Raw genomic sequence first — 14,799 nt, 5'->3', positions numbered from 1 at the left:
TGTATAATTCAGAAACCTGGTTTATAACTATAATTGGAAAATACAAAATAGCAGTTTTTGGCAGAAAGGTTTTTAGAAGCATTGTTGGAGGAGTAAAAAAAAGTTATCTTTGTCAAGACGTTTTAACTCCAAAATTTATAGAATTTTTAAGGAGACTAATATCATTAAAAGTATTAAAAGAAAAGAAAAAAGAAAAAAAAGAAAAAAAAATGGATTTTTCATATTGTCATAATGGATTAAAAAAATCTATCTAAGAAACTTGTGTCAAAGCTCTCAAATAGTCATAAGGAGGAAAGCCAAAGCAACAATGGCTTGACTCTGTGGAATTAGATTATAAAGTGATAGGTAAAAAAAGACTGGCAGTCAAGGTAAATAAAAAAATTGTCTTGGAAGAATCTTTAGCAGAAGGCTTTGACCAACCTGAGCCATCATGCCAAATATAATCATGAGTTAGAAAAATTAAATAAATAGAAGTTACTATAGTTTAAACCAAAGCTGCTAAGTAAATAGAACTAAAAATATATGTTTCAGAATAATCAATTTATATAGTTAGATTTTATATAAGATATTATAATATATAAGTACAACTATAAGATATTTTTAATAACAGTTTACAGTGAAAGTATAAAAATAAGCTTAAAATTGGTTAAAATAAGATGAAAACCAAGAAAATCACCTTTGAATCAAAACTGCTTCATAGACAGACCATATATTTTCTAATATAAACTGTACAAATAATGGCTTCTTTGCTTTAGTCTGAAAAATTAAACAAAGCTTAACTGAAAATAAATTGAAATGTTTTTTACAAAATAAAGCACTTTTCAATTTATAAATTAACTTGATTTGATACTTGAATAAACAATAAAGCAATTTGAAGAGACACAAACAACAAATACAGTTTTATGTGTATTTTATGTGCATAGTTGATGATTTAAGAGTTTTTCTATTTAAGAATTTGTGAATCTGAAACATATCTAATCCCAAATCAGACAATTTATGTTACGTGAAAGAGTATTTTAGTTGTTTAATTGAAAAAAAACTTTAAAAAAATTTAGATGATACAGCATTTATAATAGTTTGATGAGTCATGAACTTTTAAGTTAATATGTAAACTGAACAATTTGTAAAAAATAAAATCTTTACAGGAATACCTCATAAATTCTGGTTCTATCATGCATTGAAATTATTTTAAATTAATATAATGTAATACACATAAAATTATAACAAGATAATTCAAATAAATTACCTGAGCTCCTTTCATAATTTGTTTAGTTTTGGAGTTGTAATAAAAGTCACCCCAAAGAGTTTTCTTCAAAACCTTTTCCCTGGCACCCAACTTTGTGGAATATATTTTTGCAAAGTGTGATACTCTAAACAAACAAATCAAAAGTAAAAATTTAGATAAGACGAAAAATGTAGAATTAATAAAAATACTAACAGAACTTGACTTTATTATTTTGTCGTAATATAAATTTCATACTGTTTAATAGTAATGATAATTTTATATCTTTTTTCCTGTTTTTTATTCAAAATAATTTCCTAATGGTACATGTTTCGCTAAGAAAATGTTTTCCGAAAAAAAGTTAAATAAATAAAACTAGAACTCATTTATAAGAATGAAGAAACTAAGGCAGCTTGTTCAGTAAAACCTAAGTTTTAAGAAATTATTTTAGACAAAAGCTATAATGAGATAAGGTGAAATATCTAAATTCCGCAATTTTAATCTAATGAAAAAACACCCTCTTGATTTTCAATTTTTTTGTTTCGAAAATGATAACATTTAACAAGAGAACAGAAGAAAAAAAATAATTTGGGTCAAGAAATTTTTTTTTTGTCCCTCTATATTAAAAAATAGTATGGACCATCTCCATTGTTTAGGATGTTCAGCTTAATGTTACATTTTGATTTACTCTGCTAAAACAATAAGATTTTTAAAAAAATAAGATTTTAAACAATAAGATTTAAATGTTATTGTTATATTTTGTTAACAAGTAAAATTACATCTCATTTATTCTTTTTTATTGTATCACACATTCTGGATTTTTAACTTTAAATAATATTTTTTTCAAGTACAATTGACAATTTTTCATATCCAGGAATCTTTTCATGTCATTATGATTAACATATTAACAAAATAGGCTTTCATAAAGTTACAATAACTATATATCCTATTAACAACTTTTTTTATTACTTATTTCTCAACACCAATAAAAATTTGTTATGAAAAATTTTAATCAAACACTAAAAAATTTGTTTACAAAAGAGAGAGTGCTCTCTCATGTTTCAAATCTTTAAGAAAAGAAACAATTAGAAACTTCAAGAATTTTTAAACAACAATCTAAATAGAGGAATTAACACCAATCCTTTGCTAGAATTTTTCAATTAATTTGAGATTGTTTCAAAATTGACAAAGTCACGATTTTTTAAAACATGAAATGACATAAAACATTCAGCCACCCTATTTAGGTATTAGTTACAGTTCCTGATAACACTCTAAAGACTGTGTTCTTATATAAAAGTTGAGAGTTTCATAATTCTTAAATAAAAGTATTTTACCTAAATCCCCAACCATCTAATGCACTTGCAAAAACAACATTTCCTTGTTCAGGTGAGAAATAGACTTTAGAATCATCTGAATCATCTAAGCCACTGCTCCAATCAAAAGTCTATGAGAGAAAGGGATCGCATTAGTTATAAAATTGCCTTAGTACATAATTTAATTACGAATGTATGTTATAAAAGAATATCAAAGTAATTGGAAAGGCATATTTAGAACAGGTATACAAGCATGCAGTAGTACATTTTGAGATTACTGTACCATCTTATAAACTCCTAAAAATGTCTTTTGAAGTTTCAAAAGTGGAATTAAAAAGGAAATTTAAGGTGGAAGGTACTAATTTGAAACAACTGAAGATCTTCTTAAGTAAATTTATTGATTGCTTGATAAACAAAATCATATGTAATAAATTGCATTCATTAAAAGTAGTTGAAAACTAAGATTCATTGCTAAAGACATTTGTTAATGCTAGATTCATTTACTTTTTCGAATTTCAATCACTTTACATAAAAATTTAACAGTGCCCAAATAATATAGATGGCATTGTAATTAACACTGAATGTAATTAATACATTACTGTTAATACAGATTACATTGTAGGTGACAAAATTGAAAAAATGTATTACAATGGTGGCAAGTTAAATAAAAGAGGCCTTAAGAGGTCGCTCATCTCTCGACCAAACTCAACTGTTGAAGAAATTAGAGATCAGGTGGCAAAAATATCTAAATATACTGTTTTTCCCTTTTATTTAATTTTCATAAATAAACTAATGGTGGATATTTACTCTGTTTGACAGTATCATTCAAAGCAAGTAAAGTACAAGGCTGTCATCCAATCAAAATTATAGATACAAAGCGTGTGGTATTTTAAATTCTGTATGAATTTTTTCTGACATTATCATACCAATACGATTCTGAACTAGCAGTTTTTGAAAGGTATTACAATTATAAACAGTTGTCTGTTCTAAGATTTGTAATAAATAATTTTGTTTTTGAGCAATATACATTTAAAAGAATTTTTTTAGCATCAACAAAATTGGTTTTCATCAGTTAAAACTCAAATAAAATTAAATTTTAAAAAAATAAAAACTGGCTAATATATAATTTTAAATTTCTTAGTCAAAACCACAAATTGCATTATTTTATTGCCTTAAAGTTTTGAAAAAAAATTCATAGAACTTCAAAAACCTGTTAAATGCTATTTCTCCAAATCTAATAAAATGACCTATTTTTGAAAAGTATCGTTCTGTAGAATCTCTTAAAGTTTCATTAAATACACAAAAATGTACATTATACTATTTATTGCATAATTCAATTACTACTATTCAATAAAAATGCATTATAATTAATTTTTAACATCTTTAAGACTTTGCCACCAACAGGAATACGAATTTGATATTTCATAGCTAGAAAAAAGAAGAAAAAACTACAAAAAATAAGCACCTGTTCACAAGCTTCTACTTTTTCAACTTCTTCCTTTGATTTCTAAACGTAAAGAAAAGTATGATTCATATTAAAACATTATTTACATTTATAACAACTAACTTAATTTTTAATTTTTGTTACAAGAATTAAGTTAAAATATGATATTAAAATGAAGCAAAATTAATGGAAAAAGTAATTGAAGCTTAACCAAAATATATAAATATGAAATAAATCAAAATTTTGAAGTCATATTTCACACAAAATTTACTTTGTGATGTTTCACTCGAAATTTACAAAATTACTTATAAACATACTATAGAGCAAAATTTTAAAATATAAAAGACTTAATTATTCAATTTGTAAATGAAAACTAGTGTCAAATTGATTGATTGCATGGAATTGTATAACACAAGATCTGGATATGACCTTATTGAACTGACCACAATGAAAAAATGGGACACATTAGTTATTCAAGACAGCAAAACTATATGAGACCAAACTATGTCTGATGCACAAAAACAGGAGTAATACAATAAAACAAAAAAAAATGAAGGAAATTCAAGACACAAATATATACTTGGAGAAAAAATCCTTGAAGGAAAAAATTTCAAATATTGATCAGTTTTATTTAAGGTGCATTATTTGGTTCAACAAAATGTTATACAAAGATAAATAATAAAGAAAAATACCTGAAGATTTTCTTGCCGCTTATCTTCTTCTTCAGCTGCTTTCTATTGAAAATATAAAACAATATATAGTGAATAAAACTAAGTTATATAATTTTCTTAGATATTACATAATAATTAAAAAAAAGTTACAAAGAAAAAGATAATTATTTACTCTTAAATTTACTTATATGTAGTAGTAATATTTTATTTATGTCACACTAGAGCTGCACAATGACCCATATGCCATGGCTTGGGAAACATCCCTGATATTAATCCGAAAGCATGCTATTACAATTTTGGTCCTCTGCAGAGGAAATGGCCCCCCACCTCAGATTTTTTTAAAAATGGTATTTTTATGCAAAAAAGTAAAAGTCTTTCAATTTTTAAAAAACGAATTAAAAATGTGTACATAAAGAGTAAAATAGATTAAATATGGAAAAATTAAGGGAAAAAAGTAATTACAAGAATCCGAAAAGCTAGTTTTCCTAATAAACCTACAACCTATCAAGAAGTGAACCATCTAATGGATCATCAACCGAAGTGGACCAACCTATCAGATAATAAAAATCAATTGGGACAATCATAGAATACTGCTTTAATTTTTTTAGGAGAAACATAATTATCTGAAATATTAGATGGTAGACCAGCTTAACTAATTAAAAAAAATTGAATTTTTTCTCTATTTTATATATTTATCGAAGTTATCTCTGTCTTATTTTAAAACTAATACATCTCAATCTAACTTGATTAGAAACTTCATTGGTTTAAAAAAAAAAATATGAAAATGATAAAAGTCGACAAGCGCTCAAAAATAAGTGACTATTCTCAAGAGTTGTCAGACCTGATTGAGAAAAACAAAAGTGCTCTGTAGTGGGAAACATAAAATTGCCAATGAAAAATAAAGTTAAAAAACAAAGCTAAAAAAAATGTAGTAGCCGAGACTGAAACAAAAAAAGTAAATAAAGCTAAAAAACGAAACAGAAAAAACCACGGCGGACAAAAGAGGCAAATTAGAGCAAAACGTTTTTTCATGCTTTATAGAGAGGTCGCGAGAAACTCTGGTGGTTAACAAGGGAATTAGCATTCATATGAATGAAACAAGATTTCAGGGCATCAAGATGAGTTGATGTTACAGGTGTGGAAATAATTTTGGCATTGTCAAAACTAAATTTATGTCCAAGATTCTACTAATGTGCAGCAAATGATGAGTTATTGTATTTCTGAAAACGAACTCATCTATCAAGTCTTAGTTTAAACTTCAACGTGCCTCTGGTTTCTTCTTAGGGCCTGGAAGATGTATTTTACCCTTATTTCTTGCTCTCAGCCATAACTGTTTCCTAGTTTTTTTTTTTTTTTATTCTTATTTTTTATTTTATTTTACTCTCAGTTACCACGGTTTTCCTAGTTTTGCTTTTCCCCTTTACTTTTCATTGGCAATTTTAAGTTTCATGTTTCAAATCATTTTTGTTTTCCTCACTCTAGTCTGGCAAGTATTGAGAGTGTGCATCCATTGATGAACATTTGAAACATATCAACGTTAATTTGCATCTTCATATTTTTTAAACCAATATAGTTTTTAATGAAACATTTATTTCTGCTTCAGTTTCTTGGAATTATTTATTCAATTCCTCTATCTAATTTCTGCTGGCAAAAAGAGAGTACCTAGTTTTGTTTTCCAAGTTTTATTTTTCACCTTTAAGTTTCATGTTTCAAATTATTTTTGTTTTCCTCACTCTAGTCTGGCAAGTATTGAGAGTGTGCATCTATTGATGAACATTTGAAACATATCAACGTCTATTTCCATCTTCAGATTTTTCAAACCAATATAGTTTTTAATTAAACATTTATTTCTGCTTCAGTTTCTTGGAATCATTTATTCAATTCCTCTATCTAATTTCTGCTGGCAAAAAGAGAGTACCACAAATTAGATAAAATAGTAAAAAACAATACATTTATCAAATTTTAAAGCTCTTTGTCTTAAAATGAACAAAAATGAATATGATCACTGCTCAAATAAAGCTTTTGAGTATAAGACATTACATATTAATCACCTAAAAATAACAAAGCAAACAAATAAACATACATGAAATATAATGATATTTATTTAAACAAAATTAAATATAAAAGCATTCTTAATATAGAGAATAAAAAATATGAGAAATAATGTGAAGTAATAAGACAGCTGAACAGTAAATTAGCAACTTCAAAAAATAATTCAAATCAATTAGTGTTTTCAATGCTCTTGCACTTTAGAATCACACATTCATTAAATATTATTTCAAACAAAAATGCTACTGAAATGGTTTTAATTTTTTATTAAGTTTAAAGGATAAGTCATTTGTTTCTCATGCAGTAGTGTTAGAGCTAAACATAACTCTGTATGCCGTTAAATTTAAACTGTTAAAGCTTAGGGTATCTTTTGTGATAACTTGTGCTTACACAAAAATAAATATCCTGAATTTATAGTTTTCTCTATCATATAAGGCAAAATGAGTATTGTGTTATTTAATAGGGTGCATAGCCAAATCTTTCAATAAAAAATAAGCACCTTTTAAGTATAACTTTTAAAACACATAAAAATCATTTTAAGCACTATACACATTAAGAAAATGGAAAAGAATTTTCAAAGACTTTACATGATCATGATCAAATAACTATTTTCTGACAAAGAACTCTTTTTTTATTATATTAGCCATTATAAAATGCTCAAGAGATTTTTTGGTTCGATATCAGAGGGTGTAAAATAGAGTCTAGAATTGTGAATAGCTGGCTAAATCAGCAGAATTGCACATAAGAGTGCTAGAATCTCACCGAACGCAGCTCAGTAAACGCACATGCGGACTGGCAAGTATTTCATCAAACATGTAAAAGGATTGGCTCTTTCATACGCTACAGACCAACGGTACACCGAAATGGATTGAGGTTGAATAAATTGTAAAAACTTTAAATACAACAATGTGAAAAGAACGTTTTTGCATAATACGTGGTGAATATCAACATGATAAAGAAAAAATCTCATTTTTGAAAAGGGAATATTAAGCCCTTTTTAAAAAACCACAATGCAAAAAAGCCCCTTTAAGGGCTTTTGAAAAACGAAAATAAAAAACCAACATCTTTAGGTACTTTTTAAAAGCGCTATGCACCATATTTAAAAATGTTTATTCTATCAAACATGAAGAGAATCATTCATATTTATTATTATTTTGCAGTAAACTTCATGCATAACTATTCAAAAGTTAAAAAAAAGTATCAAAATAAAAGTAAAATATATTTACATTTTCAGACTTTTTATGGACATCTGAAGCAAAAAGTTCTCCTACAACAGCATTTATCTAAATATAAAAACCACAAAAAATTTCAGAATAATTTCATAGGTAACATGTGAAGCACAATGATGATGAGCATCAGAAAAAAATATATATAAAAGGGACACTGGTGTCTTTTCTATGTCAAAAAGTTGACCTCCTTCAAGGAGCTGTGGGAATCATTTACTTAAGTTATATTACTTTACAATATGTTTTTACTCAAGTTATATCATCTTTTAACACAACATTTTGTGCATTTAATGCAGCTAATTATTATTTTTTAAATGAAAGGAGTAGTAATGATAAACATACAAAGTAACTCTTCTTTCCAAATGATCCTTTTTTTTTCTTTTTTTTAATAACTAATTTAATTGAGATATAAATATCTCTCTAACATGGGAAAAGAACAATAAAAGACATCAAGATTTTAAAAAAATCTCTGATAAAATAATACAAATGGAGACATAATTAACTTATGATCTCCTTACTTGTTCTAATATCTGTACTAAGTGTGCATAGGCATCCAATGGGGTCAATTTCCATTCTAAAATTAATCTATCAATTTTATTTAAAACAAGAAGAGGCTGTATATGTTCTATCCAAGCTTGTTGCAGAGCAATTTTTGTCTGGAAAAAAATATAGCACATGAAATGAAACTGTTTAAATAGCTATTGAAATTTTAAGAATTGTTCTAACATAGCATAAAAATGACAAACTGTCACAAACGTTTTTTCAATCAGTTACTGGTGGTTGCTGCGCAGAAAACATAAATATATGCATAAATGATAAAGGGACTTAAATATAATAAGACTGCCAAAATTAATTTTTTTTAAATTTAATATCAAACATAATTACGTGGCATCATAAGAATATTTTGTCAAATCTGGAGCAGTTGGCATCTCTGCTTTAGTTTTACTGTTAGTTATTTCTGTTTTAAATGCTTTATTGTATGGATTTATTTAATTAAAAATGTATTTCTTTGTTGTTACTCATAAATTAATGCTTGATATTCAGAGTCACTAAAATGCAGTAGATATTTCTTATGTCAATTGAAGGAGTGCCAACTATTAGGATTTATCTGTAATTAGTATGTTTTTATGATCAAGATTATGGCTTACAATTGAGTAATACAGTTACAGTTTTTGAGAACTATTTCCTTTCTCAGAGTTACAAGTTTTTATGATTAGCAGGTAATCCACGATAATTCCTTTTCTTCTCTTTAAACATTTTTTTTAAAACAATATACAAAAAATAAAAATTTTTGGATGAAACAAGAAATAAAAATTAAAAAGAGCACAAAGAACACTATCTCATCTACCAAACTATTTTTTAAAAACTTATGAAGGCAAAGTTTCAAATTTTACCAAAAACTAGAACAATGATTCCAAGTAATCAATTAATCTTTTGTGATGAAGTATAAAATTTCACACATTTTTAAATTTGGTACATTTACTCAAGTTTTACTTTTTTTTATTTAATAGTAAAATTCTGGCATACATTTGTTAATAATTTATACCCATATAGAATAAAATAGTATTTACGCCTAATAATTTTCCTAATACTAACTTCTAGTAACTATATTTCTGTGCTATTATACTTCTGATTAGAGACAGCTAATTCAGAAAGTTGTCACTTTTGCAAATATATTAAGAACCCTAAATTTATTTATTTAAACAAAAACACTTTAAAATAACTTTGTTATTAGCAAAATTAAACACACACTTTATTTTATGGTAGAAAACAGTTTAACAGATTACAAACTTAAGAAAACACTTTATTTTATACTATTTTATACTAATTTGTTGCATATTGTAGGTAATTAAGCAAACACATCCTTACTTGAGGGCAAATTCCTTCAACAACATCAATAAGAATGACAGCTCCATCACATAAGCGGACAGCAGTACAAACTTCACCAGAAAAATCCACATGACCAGGAGAATCAATGACATTTATCAAATAATTTTCATTCTCTAAACAAAAGAAACAAAATCATTTATAAGAATAAATTACATATTATCTATGAGCTGCATAATTTAAAAGTTCATTTATAAAGTGCAGGTTTCAAATTAATAACCATATCTTAAGCAAAATGTATTCAACTAGATTATATAAAGTATAAATAAAAAATAAAAATAATGAAAGCTAAATTAAAACATAAATTTTGTATACCTATTTCAGTTTAAAAAAAAAAAATTTAAAGTGCATTAATTTTTACAGCTAATATTGAAACCTGGTCATAAAAAAATTTATCTAACTGTTAAAAACATAAGGGCATTCTCAGAACATTTTTATGTCACTGTTTGCTATAAGAGAAAAAAAAAACATTTAAAGCATGACGTTATTTGTTACAATACACTAATGATAAATAACACTAAGTTTCTAATACATAAAAAGTTGCTCAAAAATAAATCCAAAATCATAAGGAAGGTGTGATTTTTCTCATGTCACAACAAATAAACTAATGATTTCGAGCATTCATATTTTAGTTTGTTTTTTTTTTTTATCAAAAAAACCTGACTTGTACACATAAAACAAAAATGAAGACAAACTATGCAAGGAATTTAAAAAGTTTAAGAATTTTTTTTTTCAACTTTTGTCACTTTTTTTGATTTTTAAATGTGTAGTCTGAAACCATAATGTGCAATCAGAGCTCCATCTCTAAGTACTTCACATTTTTCAGTCATACTTATGTTTGTAATTTGCTGAAAAAAGAATTAAAATTGTGCTCCTGCTACTTTTTAGTCAGCTGAATTAATTTATAGCGCTTATTTTTACAAACTATTAGTATTAATAATGAAAATATAATGGGGCTGAAAGGGTTCGAGATGAAATATGCTTTTTGAATAAAATGCAACCGACAACCTTCACCCTAGTGAGAGGAGTGTTAACCGACTGTAACACCATTGCGCAGAAGAGAAGTGCATAATGGTTCATTAATAAAAGAAGCAATCTTAATCAGAAAAAATTCCAAATATTATTAATGCATAACCTTGCATCATGCCATTGGTCTGGAAATTGTGAAGCCTATGGCCCCCTGCCCTTTTTTTTCTTTTTGCCCAAGAAGCATCCTGCCCTTTTTTTTCTTTTTGCCCAAGAAGCATCCTGCCCTTTTTTATTTCTAGGGAGAACTTTGCTTATTAATTACTCTATACAATTTTAAAAAAACGGAATAGAAATAAATGTTAAAAAGAAAATAACTTCTAAGTCCTTTCCCTTTTAATTTTTAAAATTTAAGAACTGATTAAGGTGATTAAACTTAAAATATTTTACCTTTTTGGTAGTAAACAGAAACAGCACTGGATTTCATGGTGATCCCTCTCTCCTGTTCATCTTTTCTACTATCCATATAACGTAGCTAACAAAGAAAATTCTTCTTAAAAATTTATCTATCCTTAAAATTATCATATTTCATAAGAAAACTTTAAGAAAGGAAAATAAATAAAGCTTTATCTCTAAAAACAAATAACAGATTTTTTTCTCAAAATAATTAAATAAAAACAAATATGTCTGCAATGGGATGGGTTGCCCATTAGAAATAAGAAAGAAGGAATAAGAAAGGAAAATAACATTAAGTGAAAGTCCAATCAATTATTTACTAAATTTTTAATTACATTTTACTTTTTATTTGCTGTGTTGGTAGACATAAATTAGATTTTAATTGATAGTAACATAATTTATGTGATTGGAGTTTTGAGATTCGAACAAATAAACTTTCCCCTAAGACTTACAACCTTATAAAACCAATAGTTGAGAAAATAAAATACTCTCTGGTGTAGACTTTGGATAACTTGAATATTAAGAAGGTCCCCATTAGTTCAAACTGTGTCAGTGCAGGTAATTTTCAATGTGTTACATTCATTACCCAAAAATTATATCGATCCAAAAATTACATCTCTTACTCATTCAGTTGATAGACAATGACCTTAAAAAAGTGCTCCAAATGTTTAAATAAACCAACAACAAAAAAATGGCAAGAAAAAAAGAGACCCGAAAAAATTACAGCATACACAAAGCAAATTTGGTTGTTAGGATTGTTTCTTTACAAACTTTGAGAGATTTATGTACAGTAGTTTTTATGATACCTACAGTTCCTTATTTGATTACTTTTTTCTGGTCACTTTGCATATAATAGTAATTTTAATATAAATCTTCAATATTCACCCTTTATTATTATTTTTTTTTATCAAAGTGTTTTACCTGACCAGCCATTTTTTGGGATATAATGCCATTGCTTGCCAAAAGTGAGTCTGCCAATGTTGTTTTTCCTAAATAAAGTTTTAAAAAAAAATTAAATTAATGAAGAAAAAAAACTTTATACATGCACTGTTATTTTTATATAATCTTCTAAAATAGCATAACAATAAGAAATAAAACTATTAAAAAATGTTTAAATTTATCAATGAAATAGAAGAAAAAGGCAGACTACATACCATGATCAACATGAGCTAAGATACAAATATTTCTTATATTTTTGGGGTTCTTTTGTAGGGCAGCTAAAATTTCTGGAGAAACCGCTCGCATCTTCTTGAAAAACTGAAGGAAATTTTTAATGTGTCTAAAAACATTCAATAATAACTAAAATGTTTTTAAAAAAATAAATAAATAGAGAAATATCTGTAAATTTTAATAAGATTCCAAATTCAGGGAGGGCGAGCCTAAAAAATAATGCATAAAATATAACTGAACAAACACAAATTTTAATAAATATGATTAAATTACTTTATTATTGCAATGAAATACATGCAAAAAAAATATTAGAACTTTAAAAAAATAAACATGATGTTGGAGATATTTAAAATATCAACAAATTTTAAAATAAATTTTGAAAATTTTAAAAGCTTCATAATTCAGTAAATTTTTCTAACAATGAATACAATAAAATTGAGTGCTCATTTTTAAATTATTCAATTTAATTTAGTCAGCTTAAAATATTACTTAATGTATTGATGATTTCCAAAATATTTTAATTTTAAATTTACTTATAAATATTGGTAAATAAGCAGTTCTTATCCAATGGAGGTATTCTTTCCTCACTAAAAAATTTTCCTACTTCTTATTTAAAGAAACATTATTATTTCTCTACCTTTACAGGTGCAAATGAATCTCAGGCAATGTAGCAACAGAAAAGAAAGATAACAAATAATTTTATTTCACTCTATTTCCATTAAACACTTTTATCTTTAATAAACAATATATAATCTCATTTTTGTACTTTAATATAGAAAGTGAGCTTGTATTCTAATAAACAAGATCACCATCTTAAAGCTAAATTCCAATTAAAGTATGCTTTTAACTTATTTATTTTCAAACTATAAAATTTTAATACACTTCTGATTACACATTGATCAAATTTTCTCTGTTTTATTAATGATTTTGTATAAAAATTTATAAGTTTTTAGATGTCTTTATAAAACTTTAAAATGAACAAATAAAAATATGGAAAGGATTAGATTTTCCTAAAACATTTAGTATCTGCAAAACAAAAAAAAAAAAAAGTTATCTTAGTAAATCTAAGTTATCTAACTAAATCCATTTCCCTAAGTCCAACAGTATTTTAAAAAAATTCAAATTCTGTTTTATTTAAAGTATATTTTATTACATTACATTATTAAAAGCTAATTGTGCTTAAAACAAAAAAATAATTTAAAACAATGGGAAAACTTTATTGTCATTGATATCAAACATAAACAATAAGTAATTTTGGTTGATTATGTCAGTAATGATAAGTCAATTGTAATCTAATGAGGCATTTATTAGTTTATAGTCATACAAAACATTAAATTTTAATATGTTGCCTTCAGTAAATAATTAGGAAAAAATAAGTAAATATATATGTAAAAAATAAAAATATTAAGAAAAGATAGCATGGCCCTGACATTGTATAATCATAAATATAACTTCATAACATTTACTTTTTTGCGTAATTCATGATCTATGCCTTTTTTTAAAATTAACTGAAATGTATGGAAGAATGAACGAGCATAAAAAAAAAACTTCATATAAAATAGGAAAAAACAGTTCTTCTTATAAAACAGGAAGAAAAAAAATAATTGGGATATAAAATATCAAAAATTATACATTGTGAAAATAGATATATCAATTTTAAGAGATTAATATCTAGAGTCTATCAAGATTTTTCCTTATTATGTTGTATTGAAAAAAACGAAGAAGTAATTCATCTAGTTTTCACAACAATCAAATTTCTATTTTGTAAAACATCTGGCGAAAATTTTCTGTACATGACATTCAGTGATTTTCATACTTCAATGAACATATCCCATAGTCATTCAGATCGTTCTTAAAATTGGGATTTGTAAATGGGCATTTTTTAGATTATATCGAAACTTTTTAAAGTACCCGAAAATGAACCTTTTTTTTTTTCAATAAAAACAGGGCATTAAATTTTTAAAAAAATAAAATCAAGAAAACCTGAAATAAAAACCTGTTACTTATCCTTCTCCAAAATATGGAAGATATACCACACTTTTACGAAGACTTTTTACATAAAAATTGTTTCTCACAATGAAATTAATGAAAACTTTATGGTTTAATTACATCGGACAGATCCGTCAAGTTATATTTATTTACAAATTTTTAAAACATGCCTAAATCTAATGTTTACATTTTCAAACCTCTTTGTTGCCACCAAATTAAAAGTAATTAAAATAGTATTTATTAATTCATTTTAAAAGAGTTTGAAAACGTCTTTCCAGATTAATTTATGTGAAAAATCCAACTGAAATATATTTTGTCTTTTTCAGCAGGATTACTTGGTAATATATGTTAGAACAGAGAAATTTAAGACTGTGACATGGCATTTCAATTTTTCACTTACGTACAG

The 14,799-nt window shown here is 25.9% G+C and overlaps 1 protein-coding gene across 4 annotated transcripts in view; it reads right to left on the bottom strand.

Annotated features, from left to right (window-relative positions):
* LOC107444843 (elongation factor-like GTPase 1) overlaps positions 1 to 14,795 on the bottom strand; it is a 204,017-nt gene extending 189,222 nt beyond the window's left edge. For 2 of the 4 annotated variants that reach the window (XM_087168145.1, XM_087168146.1), the window contains exons 1-12: positions 14,401 to 14,593; positions 12,389 to 12,491; positions 12,156 to 12,223; positions 11,229 to 11,313; positions 9,795 to 9,928; positions 8,444 to 8,581; positions 7,926 to 7,982; positions 4,672 to 4,713; positions 4,001 to 4,042; positions 2,557 to 2,666; positions 1,247 to 1,370; positions 677 to 756 (exon numbers count right to left, since the gene is read on the bottom strand). In XM_087168145.1, the coding sequence (XP_087024271.1) occupies positions 677 to 756; positions 1,247 to 1,370; positions 2,557 to 2,666; positions 4,001 to 4,042; positions 4,672 to 4,713; positions 7,926 to 7,982; positions 8,444 to 8,581; positions 9,795 to 9,928; positions 11,229 to 11,313; positions 12,156 to 12,223; positions 12,389 to 12,479 (971 nt within the window). In that variant the 5' untranslated portion in view covers positions 12,480 to 12,491; positions 14,401 to 14,593. Of the gene's footprint in view, positions 1 to 676; positions 757 to 1,246; positions 1,371 to 2,556; positions 2,667 to 4,000; positions 4,043 to 4,671; positions 4,714 to 7,925; positions 7,983 to 8,443; positions 8,582 to 9,794; positions 9,929 to 11,228; positions 11,314 to 12,155; positions 12,224 to 12,388; positions 12,492 to 14,387 lie in introns of all 4 variants that reach the window. The other 2 variants (XM_087168143.1, XM_087168144.1) reach the window with 2 other exon arrangements.
* Between the last annotated feature and the right edge of the window lie 4 nt (positions 14,796 to 14,799).

Source organism: Parasteatoda tepidariorum, chromosome 7 (genome assembly GCF_982258835.1).
Source record: "Parasteatoda tepidariorum strain Cologne lab strain chromosome 7, Ptep-v5.0, whole genome shotgun sequence".
Lineage (NCBI taxonomy): Eukaryota > Metazoa > Arthropoda > Arachnida > Araneae > Theridiidae > Parasteatoda > Parasteatoda tepidariorum.
The sequence above is the reverse complement of the archived record's forward strand: the minus strand, read 5'-3'. Positions and strand labels throughout refer to the sequence as shown.